A 22,121-nucleotide genomic window follows, 5' to 3' on the forward strand; every position below is an offset into this window, starting at 1 on the left:
CTGAAGTGATCTTGTATTCAGTTGTTGGCCCACTTGGGTAATTCTGAAAAGTTGGGTGTATTCTAACCCAAAGTGGCTCACTGAAAGAGCCCAGCACAGGCTTTGTTGGGACTGCCCTCATTTAGATTAGAAATTGGAAAATATACTCAGCCTGTGTGGATGGGAGTGGAGCACCCCCCATCATACCCTTGTGGTTAATGCCGTGGGTGGCACAGCTGACCCCTGCCCCATGGGGACAGTCATGGCTTTCACCTCAGTGGTCTTCTCCTGGCCTCTGCCCACTGAGAGCTGTATCGCCTGCTCTTTGAAATAATGGGACTTTATCACAAGCTCTCCAACTCCTGTCTCCTTGACTCTACTCTCTAGATCAGAGATCTCATGCCCTTATGAGCACATGGCCAGACAGATGACGCAGGGGTGTGGCAGGTCAGGGTAAAGGACACTGGGGGTTCTAGGGACTGTGGCGAACTGGAGAACAGGGGAGCCATCTGCTGAGAACACCTGCTACTGAACTTCAGCCAGTTGTTGCCGAGAAGGGACTCGAGCCCCCAGAGTCTCAAGACAAACGGTAAATACAGAATAATGTGAAATCTCTTGATTGTATATGTTGACAGCAAGTTAATATTTTAAAGAGAACGAGACAGACAAAAACTTCTATGTGTCAGATATGGTCTGTGGCTGCCACTTTGGTCACTCTCAGAAGCAACCTCTTTCAGCAGTAAAAAGAATGAATTGTTCTGTGGTATGATTTACAAACAGTTCATCTGTTCCCTTGTTGATGAAAATTTGGATTGTTCTCAGCTTGGAGCTATTATGAATAAAGATGTTATAAAGACTCTTGGTTAAAAAAAAAAAGGAAAAGAAGCAAGCTCTTTCTACGCCTCTGGATCTCTCTATCCCTCTACTGCCGCCCCTGCCTCTTGCTGCCTCTCAAAACTATACATGAGCATGTAGGAGGGGCCAGTCCAATATCAGGGCTCACTGTTACCAGTGAGAGAACAGATGACGTGGTTGTGGAGCCCTTTCACCCACAGAAACCTCATCCCACAGGATGGAAGACTTGGGCACCTTCCTCCTTCAACACCCTTTATAATCTTTGAAACCCAACCAACTTCTTTATTTCCTTGGTCAAGAAACTAAGCCAGATGTATTTTGTTAATACTGCTAACATAAAGCAAAGAATAATGTTTGCAGAAGAATTGGAGCTTGTATATTCCCTGAGAAGGAAACAATACATTTGATTTTTGTGATCTGTCAAAAACCTAGTATTGCCATGCCCTTCTCCAGGGATCTTCCCAATACAGGGATCAAACCCAGATCTCCTGCATTGCATGTGGATTCTTTACTGTCTGAGCCACCAGAGAAGCTATCTGATTTAATATTTATAATAGTAATATAATTTATTTAAACTCTTTCTCTAGTTTCCCATTCAACTCAGGATTCCTTAAAGAATGATCCTTTATAAATTTAAGGTACCCTTAAATAAAATGTGTGACAAACACACAATGTTTCCAGAAACTATTCAGGAGCTTTCTTTGTTTCTAAGTTTTGTTTTATTTTTTCAGAGTGTATGGATCATGAAATGTCAGTGGTCAAAGCAAAGCTGATAGGTTTTGTTATTAGAAACTGTCAAGGTGGCTGTTCATCCATAGCCTTTGTGGATATCAGGTGTGCTAGACTTTGGTGTAGCAGCAGTAAGAGGAATTTGTGGCTTTGTAATATCTTTACTGTCAAGAACATAAGTAGCAGACTCAGGGAATAGAGTCTGGCAACCTCAGAGTCAGAAAACTGGGGATCTGAGTCAAAATTAGGTCACTGAAGAATTGTGTTGTACTGAAATGTACTGTGGGGTCTTCCCTGGTGGCTCAGATGGTAAAGAATCTGCCTGCAGTGTGGGAGACCCGGGTTCAATTCCTGGGTCAGAAAGATCCCTTGGAGGAGGGCATGGCAGTCTACTCCAGTATTCTTGCCTGGAGTATTCTGTAGACAGAGGAGCCTGGCAGGCTACATACAGTCCATGGGGTCACAAAGAGTTGGACACGACTGAACAACTTTAACTCACTCAAAATGTACTATGCTTGATAAAATGCTGTCCAATGGCAAATAAATCTGTACTGGTTTCACTATGTGTAAACCAAGTGTATGGGGTTTCAGGGGGAGAGACTGTCCCATGCTTTCCTTGCCCAGGCAGGGCAGGCTTTGGTTTCCTCCTGAGGGAATGAGATTGTGTGGGGGGCACCGTGAAGTGCAAAGGTGGGCAGGGACCTTATGTGAGGGGTGATATGTGGTGCAGGCCCCTGGGGTAGAGCTGAGCCATGCATCTGGCTCAGAGGATAGTGAGGCCCCAACCTGGAGGGGTTCCCTCACCCTGGAGGATGTGGGCATCTCCAGTGGTCAAGGTACCTGGGTGCCGATGGGCACTATAAGCTGTTACCTGCCCACAGCATGCTAAGAATGGACCCTTCAGATTGTGCTGATATTTCTTGATTTTCTGCCTTGACTGTTAGGTTTCTCCAAATTGTAGCATTAGACATAAATCCAGAATCCTGCACTGGGGTTGGGATTTAGTTGAGTAGTAACTGAGTCCTGAAATCAGAGACCTCATGGTAAAGAACACAGGCTTAGCATCTATGACACCTGGAGCCAGATCCTGGTATCACGTTTGACAGGGGACCTCCTCTAAGTCTCTGTTTCTTTACCTGTGAAATAGAGTTGTGTTGTGGCGAGACTTTGATGACGTAATTTGTATTTGCCTGTTACCAGTTTAAGGACAACATTTATAGTACTTGTTAAGGTCTGCATTGTTACAATATAATAAATCAATTGACCCAGAACTGAGCTCTCTTTCCCTATATTTAAAAAATATAACCTTGAATTGTTCATGGGTCACAGCTCTTTCAGAGAAGGCAATGGCACCCCACTCCAGTACTCTTGCCTGGAAAATCCCATGGACGGAGGAGCCTGGTGGGCTCCAGTCCATGGGGTCGCGAAGAGTCAGACACGACTGAGCTACTTCACTTTCACTTTTCACTTTCTTTCCTGCATTGGAGAAGGAACTGTCAACCCACTCCAGTGTTCTTGCCTGGAGAATCCCAGGGACGGGGGAGCCTGGTGGGCTGCCGTCTATGGGGTCCCACAGACACGACTGAAGCAACTTAGCAGCAGAAGCAGCAGCAGCACAACTCTTTACCTGTACCCTCCCACCCACAGGCAGACAAAAAGTGATATGGCAGCTGATACTAACGTAAACCCAAAAGAAAGGTACATTTTTAGTTACAGCTGTAGCTATAAAGATATCCATATAAATATATATGCATACATATAAAGATATATGTGTACATATGTGTGTACATATGTGCAAACAATCAAATCCTAAAGCTATATTTTTAGTAAACTTCTAAAATTGAAGTATTTTTACCTGGGAAATTCTATGGGGTCACAAGGAGTTGGGCATGACTTAGCGACTAAACCACCACCAAACTTGAAGTAGAACAAATAGAGAAGTCCCTATATCATTACAATGCAGCTCAATGAATTATTACAAAATCTATATAACCCTAGATCAGGAAATAGAATGGATTATTAGAAGAATCCCCAAAGCCCCTCCCATGCCCCACCCCTCTCCTTCCCCCTTCCCCCAAGGAGCACTCTGACCTGACCGGCTTTGTAACCCTGTGGCTACCTTTTGCTTGTTTTTGAACTTCAGATGGAATTGTGAATGTATTCTTCTGTGTCTGAATAATTCCACTTAAGAGTTACACTTGTGAAACTCAAACATATTAATGTAAAAGACAAAAAAAAGTATGTCCTAACACTAGGTAAATATAAGTTAACTGGGACCATCCTGGTTTATATTGTCTTATAATTATCGATGGCATATTTTTTCACTCTTGAAAGTGTCCTGATCTGGATAACAAATTGGATGACCAACCCTGCCTACCACCAAGGTAAAGCGTTGAAATCCTTCCTCACACACACCCTACAGGCTCCCCCTTTGTCACTCCTCTTTCTTTAAAAGCCAGTCGCTCAATGATGAAGATAATTGATTGAACCTATTGCTCGTTGCGTTCACGGGGTGGGAACGCGCACGTGACACCCTGGGCCGTTTCCCGGCTTAGAACTTGGTGAAGCTGCAGAGGGCTGAGCTCCATCGTTAACCTGAACTTCCTTTACCAAGACCGTCTTCCTTCATGGGAGCTGTGAGAACAAGGTAAGAAAAAGGGGTGCTTTCCTGAGGTGTGGAAGGAAGGGGTAAGGTGTCTTGATTCTTTTGGAGTTGGAAAGAAAAAAAGTAGCTCCCATGGTGAGGTGCCTCAGTTGGTGTCCATCGGGGAGCAGTATTGCTAAAATTATCACTGATTTCTTTCTTGCCCCAAATTCAAAGTTTAACACTCTGAAGCTATAACCTGAATGAAAAACAGCAGCCCATGAATCCACTTTTACAAGGGTTTTGTGTGTGTGTGTGTGTGTGTGTGTATTTTTCTTGCCTTTTACCTCTGAGTGACTGTTTGGGTCAGTTATACTCACTTAGAAGCCAGGCAACATGGCCGGGTTCATCTTAGAGAAACAACTTGCCAGGCCAGCTGCCTGCCTTTACCACCCACAGTGACCTGGTCACCCTGAAATAGCTTTAGTTACCATAAGAAATATGTCCTAGTAACCAGGACACATTAAAGGCATTACCAACCCTGGGCCAGATGTGAAGCAGTACTCTCTTTTAAAAAATTATTTACTTGGCTGGGTCACATAGGTCTTGGTTGTGGCATGATACGTCATGCAGGTTTGTAGCACAGACTTCCTAGTTGTGGCTCACGGGCTCAATAGTTGTGCTGCCCGGGCTTAGTTAGTTTCCCAAAAAGGGATCGAATCCCTGTGTCTTGCATTGCAAGGCAGATTATTCACCACTGGTCCATCAGGGAAGTCCCAGAACTAGGGCTGTTATTCGCACCAGGTGAAGTGTGTCCCTTGAGCATCTCATTTAGTGTTATCTTCTGCTCAGCTATTATGAGATCTTAAACATACCACGGCCTTGTTGGGACAACCATCCTGAAGGAGAATAGAGTCAAGAAACCCCTGGATGCTTTCCTTTAGATGATGGAAGTTCTGCCTTACGTTTCTAGAGCACTTTTAACTTTTCAAAGCTCATTCAAAAAGTTAATATTTTTATTCTTAAAGTAATAGCCTTGGTCAGCATAGATGTAACTTTCTTGTTGATTTCACAAGCACTCTGTATTGTATGAATTTAAGCCACCTGGTAAAACCCTGTAAACACCATCCAATGATTACATTCAGCTGTCCCCCTCCCCAGCTGAATACTATGTAGCCATTAAAATGATGCTGTAAAGACAGAAATATAGATCAATGGAACAAAATAGAAAGCCCAGAGATAAATCCACACACCTATGGACACCTTATCTTTGACAAAGGAGGCAAGAATGTACAATGGAGAAAAGATAATCTCTTTAACAAGTGGTGCTGGGAAAACTGGTCAACCACTTGTAAAAGAATGAAACTAGAACACTTTAACACCATATGCAAAAATAAACTGAAAATGGATTAAAGATCTAAACGTAAGACCAGAAACTATAAAACTCCTAGAGGAAAACATAGGCAAAACATTCTCCAACATAAATCATAGCAGGATCCTCTATGACCCACCTCTCAGAGTAATGGAAATAAAAGCAAAAATAAACATATGGGACCTAATTAAAATGAAAAGCTTTTGCACAATGAAGGAAACTATAAGCAAAGTGAAAAGGCAGCCTTCAGAATGGGAGAAAATAATAGCAAACGAAACAACTGACAGAATTAATCTCAAAAATACACAAGCAGCTCCTGCAGCTCAATTCCAGAAAAATAAGTGACCCAATCAAAAAATGGGCCAAAGAACTAAACAGACAATTCTCCAAAGAAGACATACAGATGGCTAACAAACACATGAAAAGATGCTCAACATCACTCATTATCAGAGAAATGCAAATCAAAACCACAATGAGGTACCATCTCACACCGGTCAGAATGGCTGCTATCAAAAAGTCTACAAACAATAAATGCTGGAGAGGGTGCAGAGAAAAAGGAACCCTCTTACACTATTGGTGGGAATGCAAACTAGTACAGCCACTATGGAGAACAGTATGGAGATTCCTTAAAAAACTGGAAATAGAACTGCCTTATGATCCAGCAATCCCACTGCTGGGCATACACACCAAGGAAACCAGAAGGGAAAGAGACACATGTACCCCACTGTTCACTGCAGCACTGTTTACAATAGCCAGGACATGGAAGCAACCTAGATGTCCATCAGCAGATGAATGGATAAGAAAGCTGTGGTACATATACACAATGGAGTATTACTCAGCCATTAAAAAGAATGCATTTGAATCAGTTTTAATGAGGTGGATGAAACTGGAACCTATTATACAGAGTGAAGTAAGCCAGAAAGAAAAACACCCATACAGTATACTAATGCGTATATATGGAATTTAGAAAGATGGTAATGATGACCCTAAATGTGAGACAGCAAAAGAGAGACAGATGTAAAGAACAGTCTTTTGGACTCTGTGGGAGAAGGTGAGGTGGGATGATTTGAGAGAATAGCATTGAAACATGTGTATTATCATATCTGAAAGAGATCACCAGTCCAGGTTCAATGCATGAGACAGGATGCTCAGGGTTGGTGCACTGGGATGACCCAGAGGGATGGGATGGGGAGGGACGTGGGAGGGGGTTCAGGATGGGGGACACATGTACATCCGTGGCAGATTCATGTCAATGTATGGCAAAACCACTACAATATTGTAATTAGCCTCCAATTAAAATAAATTAATTTTTTTAAATGGTGCTGTAGAAATTCTAGAATTTCTGATATGTAGAATACTTTTTATAGGGACAAATGTTCACGATATTTTGTTGGAAAAATTAGGTGATGAACAGTATGTTCCATGTGAGGCCATGTGGAAAAATATATTTAAGACTAGGACAAATCGTTTTCTGTTTAACATTTTTGAATTAAGGATACATTTTACAATGTATGTGTCCCACTCTTATAGGGTTCTTATTAAAAGAAGGGTAAGTCTTCTATTTGATAGCATTTGGAATCAATTATGATCTCTCCCCCTCTGTCTAATCCATATCCATATAAATAATTGAGCAAGGATATCTACCAAGATGTTAACAGTGATTTTCTCTGGGAAAAGACTGTGGGTGACTTAATTTTCCTTTTTCTTTCTTTTGTGTTTTACAAATCTTCTGAGTGAATATTTATTCATTTCAACAATGACTTTTGTTGAACTATTGACAATGTGTTAGTTTCATGTATATAGCACATTCAGTTACACATATTTAATATATATTCTTTTAAAGATTATTTTCCCTTATAGTTGATTACAAAATATTGTGTATAGTTCCCTGTGCTATATAGTAGGTAATTGTTGGTTATCTATTTTGTATATAGCAGCTATACTCCTAGTTTATCTGTCCCCCAGCCCTTTCCACTTTGCTAACCAGAAGTTTGTTTTTAAAGAGTCTGCAGATGCTTAAGGCGCCAAGATCCTTTAATCCATGGTAGTAGTCCCTAACAGAGAAAGATGAGATTCTTTCCCCATTATTATTATGAAGTAGCAGATAGAGAAGCAAAACATCTACAAATATGTCCTGCAGAAGTTATGAAAAGTATTTAGAGAGAGGTTGCTTTGGGGGAAAGGGGATAGAAATCAGTCTAAATGTTGTGTTTTAAGAGTGCTTTCTTGGTCATAGATATTTCTGTACAATGTAAGAATATCATATGGGAATGACATTATAAGACACTAATACCTTCAGAGTTACTTTTGTGGTTGATTCATTTGCAAATGCCTTCCTCATAGACCAGAGAGAATTTCCAAGAATGGTAAATCTTATATTTGATAGCATTTTGGAATCAATTATGATCTCTCCCCCTCTCTCAAATCTGCATCCATATGAATAATTGAGCAAGGATATCAACCAAGATGTTAACAGTGATTATCTCTGGGGTAGGACTGTGGGTCGGAGAAGGCAATGGCACCCCACTCCAGTACTCTTGCCTGGAAAATCCCATGGACGGAGGAGCCTGGTAGGCTGCAGTCCATGGGGTCGCTAAGAGTCGGACACGACTGAGCGACTTCACTTTCACTTTTCACTTTCATGCATTGGAGAAGGAAATGGCAACCCACTCCAGAGTTCTTGCCTGGAGAATCCCAGGACGGGGGAGCCTGGTGAGCTGCCGTCTATGGGGTTGCACAGAGTCGGACACGACTGAAGCGACTTAGCAGCAGCAGGACTGTAAGTGACTTAATTTTCCATTTTAGTGGTCAGTGAGTTTTCCACACCTGTTTCCATTTTATAGATGAAGAGGGGCAATGAATAGCACTGCTGAAGTGGTATGATCAGTAAATACCAGTGGAATTTAGATTTTCTGATTTGATTTTCACTCCCCAAATACTGAAGGTGCAGAGGAGGCTTGCATACACCTGTTGCATCTGATATGTGAAAAGGTATTCACCAGGTGCTGGGTGTTAACTGTCATACTTGTGCCAATTCCCTATCTACCTTGGATAAATATCTTTTATTCATTGTCTTAACCCAGACCTCTACTTGAGAACCTGATATATGAAATACAGACAGTTAGGCTAGTGTTGTTTTTGTTAATACTAGGCTGAACTTCACATATTAAACAGCTTTGCTAGACTTAGGCCACCAGCTCTGGAGATGATCCATTCGGCATAAATCCTGCACAGACTAAGAGCATGTCTCTCAGGACTTGTCCAAAGCTTGAGAACTACTACTCAAGGACTCAGAAGATTTGCTGCTGTGGGATATCAAGTTTGTGTTTTTAGACTTGGTGCTATTTGTTGTTATGAAATCCTATGCCCAGTAGGGCCGAGACTAATGAGGCTGACCATGGTGTCAGCTGCAGAGATGTTAGTGGCCAGTGAGTTTCCCACAGATGGACAGCGGGCAGTGCCAGCCCCTTGGGCTCAGCCACGACCCTATTGTGTGTGACTACATCTACCATCACATGAATAGAGACAGGGTTATTTAAATGAGCAATTATTGGCATTTCACTCTGGTACTTTGTGTCTTGTTTATGGGATGGCAAAGACATGAATGAATGGCTGGGACAGCTGATTGGGACATCGAGAATTGTAAAGACTTCGCTTCTGAACCAGGACTCTATAAAGAGGTTTGAAATCCAGTAACTGATGAAAGATCCCATTAGCCAGCTAACTATATTGGTATTTGCTTTTTAACCGTGTATGGCAGCAAATTAAACCTGTGAGAATGCTTTTTCTTTTTTAAAAATTCTGAACCAATATCTTTATAAGATACTTGAGTTTGTGAAGATAAGCAAATATAAACTCTAAGATATACACTTATAGCCATAAATCTAATACTGAAGACTATGCTGAGAAATGCTGAGATTCGTCTTGATTTTTACTGTTAGTGGGTATTAGATGCTTTTAGTAATCAGAGATGAAATACTTTATATGTCAATGGTGAGTGACTGAACTGGACAATATATGCCTGATATATTTTAAATATAAACATTCTTAGTACATAAATATATATATATACATACACAAGAAATGAAGATGTCTTTCAATATTGATAGGTTTGATGAAGTCTCTGAATATTCTTCCAGGTCAAATTTCACTATAGAATAATAATTCTGTAAGAAAACTTTTAGTAAACATGTATGATACATTGATATAAATATAATTTTAGAAAACATAAATGAATCATTTTTCTTTTTTCATTGAAGTAAATAACCATTATATTGTCTCCCATCAGCTTCTTGGCCAATAATTATATTCAAGTATTTCTGTGTATGCTTGATATCCAGTGCTGAACTTAAACAGTTAAAAGGAATCTGTTCATAATCAAGTCCATTGTTTTCTCCAGTTTCTTCAAAACATCATCACTCTTAGTTAGATTTGGCTGAGTTCTTTAAATAAATCCTGGATGGTTTCCAAATTAAAGCCAGAAGAGAGATTCTTAGCCAGCCATAATTTTAGATGAGTTGTAAAAAAATAAATGGCATTGCCAAAAAGCATATGGAATATCTTGTCAACCTAGAGATAAACAGTTGTTTTGCATGGGTATTTCTCACTTGTAATAGCAGGCCACATGTTCCTGTTCTGTCAGAAGTGTTTTGCCTCTCCCTTTCAAGGGTGATGTGGTAGTAAAAAAACAGTTAGCTTGCATCTGGGATGGTGCCTTTTATTAGAAGAAATGATGACAGTATATAAAATCAAAATATTGCTTGTGCTGTTGTTTTTTAGCTTATACTGGTGACTATAAATGACAGACATATTGGTGATCTTTAAAGGGAAGAAATTCTTTTACTGAACTTTTATGTGTCTGTTTCAAGGCATCTGGTCCAATCACTTCATGGGAAATAGATGGGGAAACAGTGGAAACAGTGTCAGACTTTATTTTTTGGGGCTCCAAAATCACTGCAGATGGTGATTGCAGCCATAAAATTAGAAGACACTTACTCGTTGGAAGGAAAGTTATGACCAACCTAGATAGCATATTGAAAAGCAGAGACATTACTTTGCCAACAAAGGTTCGTCTAGTCAAGGCTATGGTTTTTCCAGTGGTCATGTATGGATGTGAGAGTTGGACTGTGAAGAAAGCTGAGTGCCAAAGAATTGATGCTTTTGAACTGTGGTGTTGGAGAAGACTCTTGAGAGTCCCTTGGACTGCAAGGAGATCCAATCAGTCCATTCTAAAGGATATCAGTCCTGGGTGTTCTTTGGAAGGACTGATGCTAAAGCTGAAACTCCACTACTTTGGCCACCTCATGCGAGGTGTTGACTCATTGGAAAAGACTCTGCTGCTGGGAGGGATTGGGGGCAGGAGGAGAAGGGGACGACAGAGGATGAGATGGCTGGATGGCATCACCGACTTGATGGACATGAGTTTGGGTGAACTCCAGGAGTTGGTGATGGACAGGGAGGCCTGGCATGCTGCAATTCATGGGGTCGCAAAGAGTCGGACACGACTGAGCAACTGAACTGAACTGACTATGTGTCTGTTTGCTCATTTAATCCTCAAAATGATTCTAAATGGTAAACAATCATCCCTTCTTAACCAATTTGAAAATTGGGCTTCAGAGCTGCTGACTAATTTGGCCAGAGTCACGTAGATAGGGGTGGCTGTGATCTGAATCAAAGTTTATGTGATACCAAAGATCAAATTTGTTGGGCTAGACCATCCTCATTAGCCTGCTGGTTTGTCCACACACAGTGACTCTCATTGAAATGGATAATTCAATTAGCACAATGACTTAGCACAATAAACATAATACAAAATAGGGACCACTTTTAAATGAAGAATATCTGCTTACTACTGCTGTTACTTTCAACTGTCAAATTTGGAAAATACTAAGCTTGAGTCATTGTGAAAAGCATATAAACCAAGCAAATTATTTAAAAACCAAAAAATGTTACTCGTATAACAAAGTCTTAACGCAAATGGAAAATAGTTGAGTTCATAATACATTCATAATAAAAGTACAAATAGGACTGACGCTAACCAGATTTTTGAAAGCTACAGACTAGTTTTTGTTTTTTTCTTTCTAGACAGTTATAGATTAGTTGCCAAGTCATATCTGACTCTCTTGTGACCCCATGGATCCTACGTAGCCTGCCAGGCTCCTCTGTCTATGGGATTTCCCAGGCAAGAATACTGGAGTGAGTTGCCATTTCCTTCTATTCTTTCTAGACAGAATATGTGCTTTTAACCTATACATATAATCTTTGCTTAAAGTCCTCCCCCACCCTCCACACCCATTATCAGATATCAAGTGTCCTAGAGGCCATCTCTTGGGGAAACTTGGAAGCAGAATTAAAATAGCATGAGTCAAATGGTCCAAATTTAAGTCCTAGTTGTGGCACTGACTAGTTTGGTGACCTTGGACACGTGGAAAACCTTGGTTGTCACATTTGGAAAGTAGAACCATAGTACTTCCTAGGTTGCTGTGAAAGCTCCAGCGAGATAATGTTTATGGAAATACTGTAAAGACATAGAGTTCTCTGAGTCAAGAATGATGATATTTTCTATCAAACATAAAAAGAAAGCTTCAGTCTTCTTGGGTGGGTATTTTTAGTGTGAGCTGTGGCTTAGCGATCTGAGCGAGCAGCCATGGCTGGTTTTCATTTTCTACAGCCATAGTCCTGGTGCCAGGGACAGGCTGTAAACCACATTCTTGATACACTAGGTTAAGTATGTGAGTTGGAGTTTAACTGGGTAAGATGTGCTCTTTAAACTGTCTTCTGTCCACTCTCTAAGGATATTCCCAGGGACTTTTCACTGAGTTATTTGGCCAAGATTCTAGGCCAAAAGACAAGATTCTGGGACCATGGGAGGTTTATCTTGCCTTCCATAGTGAAAAGAAATATGGTTGAACAAATCTGGAGAACCATGAAACCTCTCTCTGGTGTGCTGATATAGTCTTTTAGCCCATACATATTATGTGTTCAATAAATAGTTTCTCCAGTAGAAAACAGCAGTCAACTCTGGATAGATCCTTCTCTGATACAAACAGGTAGTGCCTGTAGGTAGTAACGAAGTGTATTAAAGATATTTCAAGTACAAAAATCCAACTCAAATGAGCTTGCAAAAATGTGAAAGTTATTTGCTAATGTAATTGGATAGTGATGGTGTTGGCTTCAGACTCAGCTGAACTGAGGATTTAGGTGATGTCATCAGGATTCTACTCTGTGTCTTCTGGGCTCTGCTTTATTTTCAGGCAAGTTCTCTCTATGGGGACAAAGAGGCCCACAGTGACTTCAGGTTCTTAGCATCCTCACAACTGTAGATCCTGGAGAAGAGAGTACGTTCCTTTCTTCTCTGCCATCTCTATTCTAAAAAGGACTTTCAGTGGCCATGCTTAGGTCATGTGCCTACCCTTGAACTAAGCAGTGTACCTCGGAGGATGTGTTGCTCTGGTCATCAGCCTGAGTTACCTGCTCATCCCAGTGGCTAGGAAGGGTATTCAGTTGTAGTCCGGGGTTAGGATGGGAAGAGCATCGTGGTGGTTCATTAACACTGTGTGTGCTTTGAGGGGCATACGTGGACACAGCAGTGTGCCTGTCTGTGCCTTTGTGTGCTCAGTCCTGTCCGACTCTTTGCGACCCCATGGACTGCAGCCTGCCAGGCTTCTCTGTCCATGGAATTTTTCAGGCAGGAATACTGGAATGGGTTGCCATTTCCTTCTCCAGGGGATCTTCCTGACCTAGAGATTGAACCCACATCTCTTGTGTCTCCTGTACTGGCAGGCTGATTCTTACCACTCGCCACATGGGAAGCCCAGCAATGTGAATGGATGCCAAAGAAATGCTTTCTTCCCTTACGATCTTCTCTGATTAGAGAGGTGATTATGGAGGAGGGAGTCTCAAGCAGTAGATAACTGATGACAGATAACTAACGCCCTTTGGCCAGATGGCTGGACCTCTGAGTATTTTAGCGCCCCTCGCAGGAATCCTCCAACGGTTTTCCCCTCACCCACGGCCTCACCCCACCTCCATAAAACATCTATCTGTGATCTATTCCCATCAATCTCTGACAGTAAAAGGGTTGACCAAATGAGATTTAATTACCTCTCAAGAACACTTACACTGGAGCTTTTCATTTTAAGGATAAGCTTTTAAGAGTCAAGGAATCAAATAGTGGACAGAAGGTCTCTAAATGGGGGTCAGACAGCCCTGCCCTTCAAATGGTCAAGTACATGCTATGCAGGCAGGCTCTCAGTCTGCTGTGGGCTGCAGTTTCTGGCCCTGTGTTCTGAAGAATCAGTTTGGACGTGGCTGAAATTTAGCCAGACGATGAGGACCCTCCTGCTGAAGAGAGGAGAAAGGTATCAGGCCAGACTATGAATTCCTTCCATGGATGTTTATTGAATTCCTGATACCTGCCAGGTTTGAGTCTGGGTTTTAAGGATATATCAAGGAACAAAAGCAAAGCTCCTGTCCTCATGGAGTGTTCATTCTGGAACAGAGAGAACAACAATAAATAAATAAAGCAAATAAATATGTATGTCAGCAGAGAAGTAAAACGGAGCAGTGGGAGTAGGCTGTGTATGGTGGAGGGGAGGAGCCTCACTGGACAAAGGCCTGATGGCCGAGTGAGAGCGAGACTTAGGGGGACCTGTGGAGAGAGTTCCAGGAAGAAGGGACAGCAGGTACCTGTGCCTGAAATAGGCCTTGCTTGACATGACAGAGGAGCAGCAGGTGAGGTAGCTGGAGCCAGAGGGCTGGGGGCTTCGGAGGCCACTGTGAGGACATTGACTTGTGCTGTGAGAGAGATGGGAAGGTCCTGGAGAGGTGACATGCCCCTGTAACCCAGCAAAGACCTGAGAGCTGGGTTACTCATTTTGTGTCATTGGATGGAGTAGGATGGTGTTCATGTAACTTCATACCAGCCAAGCGGAACCCTTGCTCCTTGGCAGTGGGAGAGAGTGAGTAAAGAGAAAATGGCGGTGTCTGCAGAAAACCAGAGTGTATAAAGAAAGGCATTTACTCCTAATATGGCTTTTGGCTTCCAGATTAACCGTGAGTTGTATAGTTACCATCTGAGTGGTTCCTGCAGCACGTGTATTCTTTCCTTCCCTTTTTCCCTCACTCGAGAGTCAAATCTAGTAGGGTTCTCCTATACACCGTTGCTTGGGAGTAAAGTTCCCAGATTTAGAAAAGAAAAAGAGCACCCTACTAAACATGAATTTCAGATGAACAAGTAACTTTTCTATATGTCCTAAATGCTATATGCCATCTAGTATTTTTATCTGGCAGCCCTCCTGAGCAGAACAACAGTATTTTTAGTCTGAACCTCAACTGCTGCCCTCGTTGAATAGAAAAATGAATCTTCAAGATTTATAGCCATTAACTTAAAGTGATTGATACGTGGAAAATATTCTTCACAAATTTGACAGAAATATACGCTCATGCTTATGTATCTAGAGGGGAGTTTAAAAAACCCGTACTTGTTTTCCATAATGCAGCAGGGGTTCCACTTTTAAAGTGCTAACCTGTGGCCTTTCTGTCTGCAAGTACAGACAGGAGAATTTCCAGTTATCCAGTTGGTTTGGCCAAAATCCTAGGTGACTCCATTCTCCTTAGAAATACAGGACATGGTCTGGGGCCTTCCTCTCTGTGTCAGCTCTCACCTCTCTGGTCCTCTGTTCTGTGCACACTGGCTATTGCAGTCTCTCCAGATTCTCAGCTTCATCTCTTTCACTCAGGCTCCCCCTGGGGGGCCCCTCCCCATGCCATAGCTTGAAACCCTCAGAGGCAGAAAGCAGGGCCAGCTGTAGGGCTTACCACCCTGCTTTGCCTGCTGGCCACTGTCTTCAAAACTGTTGTTTCATATGGATTATCTTGTCCTAGATTTTTTTCTTCTTTTTTTGTTGGCATTTCAAGTGGGAGGGTAAATCTGGTCCTTTTGTCTCATCTTGGCTAGAAGTGGGTATACAAGAGACAGTATCTTAGGAGTTTCTCACTCCTGGAGTTCTAGCTATGCTTGCAAAATAGCTAAGTTAAAACCCACCTCTTAGAGGGAATCAATTTATTTTACAGTCTAAAAAGTTACAAGGGAATCAGGCAGTGCTTGTTCCCATTGCCTTTTTCCTTTGGACCTGGAATGGAGGAGCATTTCAACCCAAGAGACTCCGAAAAGTACCAGGGTCTGGTGGTCCTAGGATTCAAATCATGTTTATAGCTTGAAGCAGTCCAAAGCTGGGATAAATCCCAGAGATGTAGAAGTCAAGTTCAAATAGATTCTGTTTCCTTTCTTTCATTGTTTGGTTTTGAACTTGGGAAAATTGTGCATCTTCACTGCATAAACGGATCTGGGGCTCTGCGTATAGTGGTAAATGAGAGTGAGAGGAACTATGTAACTGGCCCATAAAATGCAGCTGCTTGGGGGAGACATGTCACAGCACCGATAAAGCAGATATTTGGGCCCAAGCTGTTAGCCCATCAGACTCAGGGGCGCTGTTGCTCCTTATGTATTTTTAAATAGCCGAGCATGACACTTTACTTCTTCAGAGCACTTGACAAGCCCAAGGCTCCCTATATTGGAATCATCTGAGAAGAACTGAACAGGCAGGTAGCCGCTACAGTGGAAATTAATTATTCACCACATGTCAAGATGTTGGGAATGATTTGTTACAAGTTTAGACAAACTTTTTGTCACTCAAGTTCATCCTCATTATTCAAACACAGGACCAGCCATCCATAATGGATTCAAGAAGAAAAGCTTGTCAGGCAAAGAAAGTCGACTGCTCAGAGGCACTGAGCAGTCTGTGTGTGCTTCATTGCCTTATTTTCATCTAATTGTCAGAGAGACTTGGAATTGAGTTGTAAACATCTCTTGGAGATGTTGCTCTCCACTGTAAATTGTTTCATCTCCAGAGTGATGGGAGGGGTAGGGGCCTTCAGACAGCACAGCAGTGGGTGGAGAGTCCATCTGGGTATGCTTGCCACATCCATCCCTGGCTTAGAAGCTCACTGCTGGTACCCTGCTTCTTAGGCCCCTCTGCCTGGATTTCTCTTGCTCTTACTATTTAAAAGTTGCTTCCCCACTGCTGAAATTGTCTTGCTGAACCCCTGGGAAAAGTTATGAGATATCTAGACTCAGTGTAAACAATAGATCGTTGTCTCTACACAACGCTCAGCCATCATCTTGACATCTTTGAGGTATTAAGTGACACAGGTAAATGTGCTTCCTGCCTTAAGAAGTATGGGGCAGACATTTGTCATCAACGCGAACAAATCTGGCACATGCTATTCAAATGCACATCATAAGAGGAGTCTGTGTGGCCACATATAGACATGAGAAGGAATAAGGTATAAGACTGGGTAGGTAGGATACTTGTGGGGTGATTAGGCAGCATCACCTGTGCCTTGGTCATGTTCTTTTTAAAAAAAAAACTATTTTTTTAAAATTTACAGATTGAATGAAGCTGCCAAAATCTGAATCACAGAACTTACCACAGCATCAAATTTACCTTAAGTTAATTTCCCTGACTGCTCATATACGATAGATCATGAGGGCTACAGAAGTTTCTCACTTTCTGAGAGGTTTCTGTGCGGGTCTCTGTCCTTTAACTCTATCATTGATGGCTTCTCATGGACCTCGCTGGTGGCCATCACCTCGGCAGTAAGCCCCAAGACATAGGGAGAAAACTATCAGACCTCTTGCAAACGTCTGGTCTGTCTCTCCTGTCTTGTGGAGGTTTTCAGTAGTCATCAGCTCCATGAAGATGTTTTCGGGCCAAATTAACCTCCAAGAAAGAATTTGTCACAGTTGTCCGCCAAGGGATCTCCTGTTACCGTGAGTGTAGTATCAAATGTATGTTTCTTGTGTGTCAGTTACACCTGTTGATGCCACTCACTAGGCTCCTTAGTGAAGAGTTTCTAAGTTATTGAGGATATTTACTTAGGCAAATAGATATAAATACAGCCACTGAAATGAACTAGACATCCCCCTCTTGGACACAGTTTTGGGCTCACAGAGGGAGTAGTTTCTGGCAAAAGAATGCATCTAATGACCCCTTTGGCCCCCAGTTGGGAAGGGCAGCTGGCACTGGTCCCTGACTTGCCGCTGACCTCTTCCATGTGCCAGAGGTATGTTCCCAAGCTGGATCTGGGTTTGGATGCCACTCCACCCGGGGGGCAAGCTGACAGTGGAAACTCCAACGCTTTTAAGCCCTTAGGAGAATCAGCAGCTGGTAGTGTGTGGGTTTCCATCAAGTAAGTCAACTGTCACCATAAGGATCACTTTGCAGCCATCCCCACCAACAGACCATGTGTGTTGGCAGAGGTCTCCTGCCCTCTCGGGAAAGAAGAGGAAAGCCCCACAGCTTCCCCTCAGGGCCTAGCCTTTGTCACCAAGGCTCCAGAGGATGGGACTCAGGCCTTTTCCTGCCCCACTGGGGATGGACAGGGTCTGGTTGTAACTCCGAAGCTGAGCAGAGTGGCTAAATTGAGCTCCTGCTCTGCTGGTGCATTTTCAGAACTGTCCTCCGGTTTGTCTGTTTCACACCCTCCCACTTCGGCAGCTTCCTGTTTGCAAACAGACTGGCTTGTTAAATGGAGAAAACCAAGTTTGTATGCATTTGTGTCAGGGGAAGGAGGAGGAAAGCCAGTCTTCCTGGAGGAAGGCGGCTGGGGTTGAGTCTTGATAGGAAAAAATATTCTGTTCAAGAAAATAAGGTTCCATAGGATGGTTTCTTATCTTTTCTGTTGTTTTCTTTTTGAGGATGGGAATGGAGTGCCCATCTCTGAGCCTGAAAGCAAATATACCATCTTGATAGTCATGATTTTTTAATACCAAGGTTTTTTCATGTATAAAATGACGACTTCTGGAGAAGAAAAATGAGGTGTTCTTGCAACCTCTTGAATTCTGGCATTTGTGCTTCTAGAAGGGGCCTGGCTCTGCTTTTTAATAGAGGAAAGTAACTAGTATTTTCAAGGAAACATGGTAAAAGCACACTTGTATTGTCAAAACACTTTTTTTTTTTTGCTGATTTAGAGGATTCTCAAAAGATTTATGTCTTGGATAAGAATTCATCCTACTTTAGCAAACTTCTGAAAACATGAACATTAGAGATTGTATAACAAGCGTGATTTCCAGAAGGCTTAAAAGAACTCTGAATCTTCTTTTAAAAGCAGTCATTACAGTGCAGTATGTTAAGTGCTATGACAGAAAAATGTCCCAGTGCCATAGGGGCCCTGAGGACAGCGAGACAAGGGAGTGATCACTGCCAGCTAGGGAGTGGGGAGCTTCGGAGAAGAGTTGACACTTGAACTAGACTTTAAAGGAAAATTAGAAATAGATGGAGAAAAAAGAACAGACGCTAGCCAGAAAGAAAAGCATAAATGAAGACAGCAGGATATGAAAGGGCTGGACAAAGTGGGTTGTAACAAGAGTTCAATTTGGCCAGAAAAGGAATCATGCAGAGGAAAGTGATGCAGAGAAGGCAATGGCAACCCACTCCAGTGTTCTTGCCTGGAGAATCCCAGGGACAGAGGAGCTGGTGGGCTGCTGTCTATGGGGTCGCACAGAGTCGGACATGACTAGAGCGACTTAGCAGCAGAAGAAAGTGATGCAGGGCTGATAGCTGGGGAAACTGGACTTTAGCCTATAGAAAACATCCTATAGAATAAGCTACCCTGTAAGAGATGTGTAACTCAAAGTTTTTGAATAGGAAATGACTTCAGGTTTGTATTTAAGACAACTAGCTCTGGAGGTAGTGTGATTGAATAACTAGGAAAGGCAAAGATAGAAGCCCCGCCAAGACTAAGCATAAACTTGTTGTCCAGAGATATGAGGGCCTTGACTTCAGACACTGGGAACAAGAATGAGACAAGGTGACGCATTCATAAGATATTTAGATGGTGTAGAGAACAGGATCTGTAAAGTTGAGTTGCTTTAGGGAGTCAAGGCAGTCTGCTGACTGGAGGGCAGAAGCCAAAATATAGTTCTGAGTTTTAATGGAATGAATGGAGATAAAGAACAGGCAGCTGTGAGGACAGATGACTATTTCCAGAAGCTTGGAAGTGTAGGAAAAGCAGAAAGTTGATCAGACTTTGGTGGGAGGGCATGGAGGCGGTACACAGCCATCCTGCTCTGTGTTTCAAGATGAGGGAAGTTTAAGCTCTTGGTGGCAGTGAGTCCGGGATAGGACCAAGTAGAAAGAGAACAAGCAGAATTATAAGAGCAAGGGGATAGTCAGTGGGCAAAAGTTTCTGAGGAGACGTGGGCAGGGGCTGGGAATCAAGAACTAAGTAAAGGAGAGAAGTCAAATTTGAAAAAGCCACCATGACAAATTGAGGTTCCTGAAACCCTCAATTCTCTCAGTAACAGTGGCATCGTAGACTTGAAATTCTTCAACTTGCAACAAGAATCTTAGAGGTATCCATCCTGTTTATGCCTGCTGTTGACCTCTCTAGAAGGGGTGGGGAGTCCTTTTCAAGTCAGGAGGTTGGGACAGGCTATTGGAGGTGGCCTGTGCCAGGAAGCAATCAGTCTGATGTTGGACTCTAATCACAAACATTGAGTTCCTGCTCTCTTCACCTTTTTGTTCCCTTTTTAAAAATCTATATGCTTTTCTTTGGACTTTAGTTTGAAAAGACATAAGAAAATAGTGTCTTGTAAAGTGTTCTTTGACACTTAATGGTGATAGTACCTTTGCCTGATAATGTGACCAAATAAAGTACATTTTTTGTGCTTCATTTTCTTTATCTCAGTAACGGGCATTAGGTTTGATTACTGCTAAGAATCCTGTTTGTAGCTCTAAAATTCTGTGGTGGTGGCTCTAAGTTGAATTGGTGCCCATTTATAAGACGTGAAACAGAAGGAAAAAGTGATACAGTGTGTGCTCATCAGTGAGGGAGCCAGTGTCGATGGGCCACATATGTCTAAAGTCCCCGTGTCGCCTTTCCAGGCATCTGCAGTGCAAGGACATTCTGCCTGAGTAAGCAGCATATGCTTCAGCTCAGAATATATGCCAAGCACACTTGAGAACTTTCATATTTTGCAGCTGAAGTACAACACAGCTGGCCTCCTAAATGATGTAAAGTCTTCCTCTCCACCAGCAGAATTAAAACTAAGAGACTGTTATGGTGCCTCTAAGAGAGCAGAGATGCAACCTATAATTATGAATTTATCAGACAATAGGTGACTTCCCACAAGCAATCCTTAACGTGTTACCCTAATCACACTTTTTCCTTTGGAGAATCCAGCCTTGTTTTCACAAAATTGAGTTGCGTGGAAGGAAAAGACGATGGAATAGGGGAAATGGATGTGTTGCTCATCCATCAAGGGTACAAAAGAAAATTGATGGGTTTTCTCCTTAAGGAGAAGGTGGCGACAGAGGATGACTTGGTTAGACGGCATCATCGACTCAATGGACATGAATTTGAGCAAACTCCAGGAAACAGTGGAGGACAGAGGAGCCTGACGCGCTACAGTCCATGGGGGTCACAAAGAGTCAGACTTGACTTAGCAGCAAACAACGTCCTTACCTGCCTCTGAGCAAACCGAAAGATAGAGGAATCAGTGTCAGGGAGATGGGTGTTCAGTAGGTGGCCTGGGTGTCTCAAGCCTAGGGTTCTCTCTATGTCTCTCCACAGAGCTTAATCCAGGCCTGTGTGTCATGTTACTTGTGTTGGTATTTAAGTTTAGCCACTGTTTGGTGAAATTCGTTGCCTTTCTTGCTATGAGAGAACCAGAAGGCTTGCACCATGTAAGGGAAGGAGAAAGAGAGAAGTGTGCACAGAGGAGACTGCAGAGGAGCATCAGGAGCGGTCACAAAAGGACAAATAGTGTATGATGCCTGCCACTTACATGAAATGGCCAGGATAGGAAAATCCATAGAGACAGAAGACAGACAAGTGATTGCCGGGGCTGGGGAGAAGGTTAAATGAGGAGTGACTACCAGTGGGTACAGCATTTCTTTTTGAGGTAATGAAAATGTTTGAACAGTAGGTGCTAGGGAAAGCTGTGAATTATATCTTAATAAAACTGTCCTGTATAAAGGCATCTTCAGTAAACCAAGCACCTTAATTGCGGAAGAGGTAGGGCTAGTGCAGGGTTGGGGGGCAGAGGAATGTTGTAAATTGGTGCCAACTTTCACCTACTTTTCTCCAAATCCTTCAGTAATTAGGCTGAGCCCAGCCAAGTCAGGGAATTGCAGGTGCCTAGAAGTTTATGCTTACAATTCAATACATTAAAAGCAAGAGACCAACGTGAGAGGGACAGCTCATTTCAAAATCACAAGACTGTGAAAAACGTTTTCCTTGGTGTGATAAGCACAAAGCAGCCACAGTGTAAAAGGACTTGGAGGCATCCAAGGCTTTGAATTACCATCATTTTTCACATCACTCCTGACAGTGTTTTCTTTTTTCTTTTTATTTAACCCCAGAATAAACAGAACCTATTCTTGCAAAAATGGCAATTTAAAATCTTTTGACTTGAGTATGTTTTCCATTATTCTGTGGGCTTACCCTCAGCCTTCCATCTGCTTGGGATCCTGCTGAGTTGCTGTTGCTTTAATTCTCCAGAGATACCCAGGGAGTTAAAATGGACAAGTTAAAATG

At 42.4% G+C, this 22,121-nt stretch overlaps 1 protein-coding gene across 1 annotated transcript in view; it reads left to right on the forward strand.

Moving 5' to 3' along the window:
* The first annotated feature begins 9,072 nt into the window (after positions 1 to 9,072).
* The window catches only part of RYR3 (ryanodine receptor 3), a 457,031-nt gene continuing 443,982 nt past the window's right edge, over positions 9,073 to 22,121 (forward strand). Inside the window, 1 exon segment of the mRNA XM_070378270.1 lies at positions 9,073 to 9,199. Within this exon segment, the coding sequence (XP_070234371.1) occupies positions 9,128 to 9,199 (72 nt within the window). The 5' untranslated portion in view covers positions 9,073 to 9,127.

Source organism: Bos mutus, chromosome 10, assembly GCF_027580195.1.
Source record: "Bos mutus isolate GX-2022 chromosome 10, NWIPB_WYAK_1.1, whole genome shotgun sequence".
NCBI lineage: Eukaryota > Metazoa > Chordata > Mammalia > Artiodactyla > Bovidae > Bos > Bos mutus.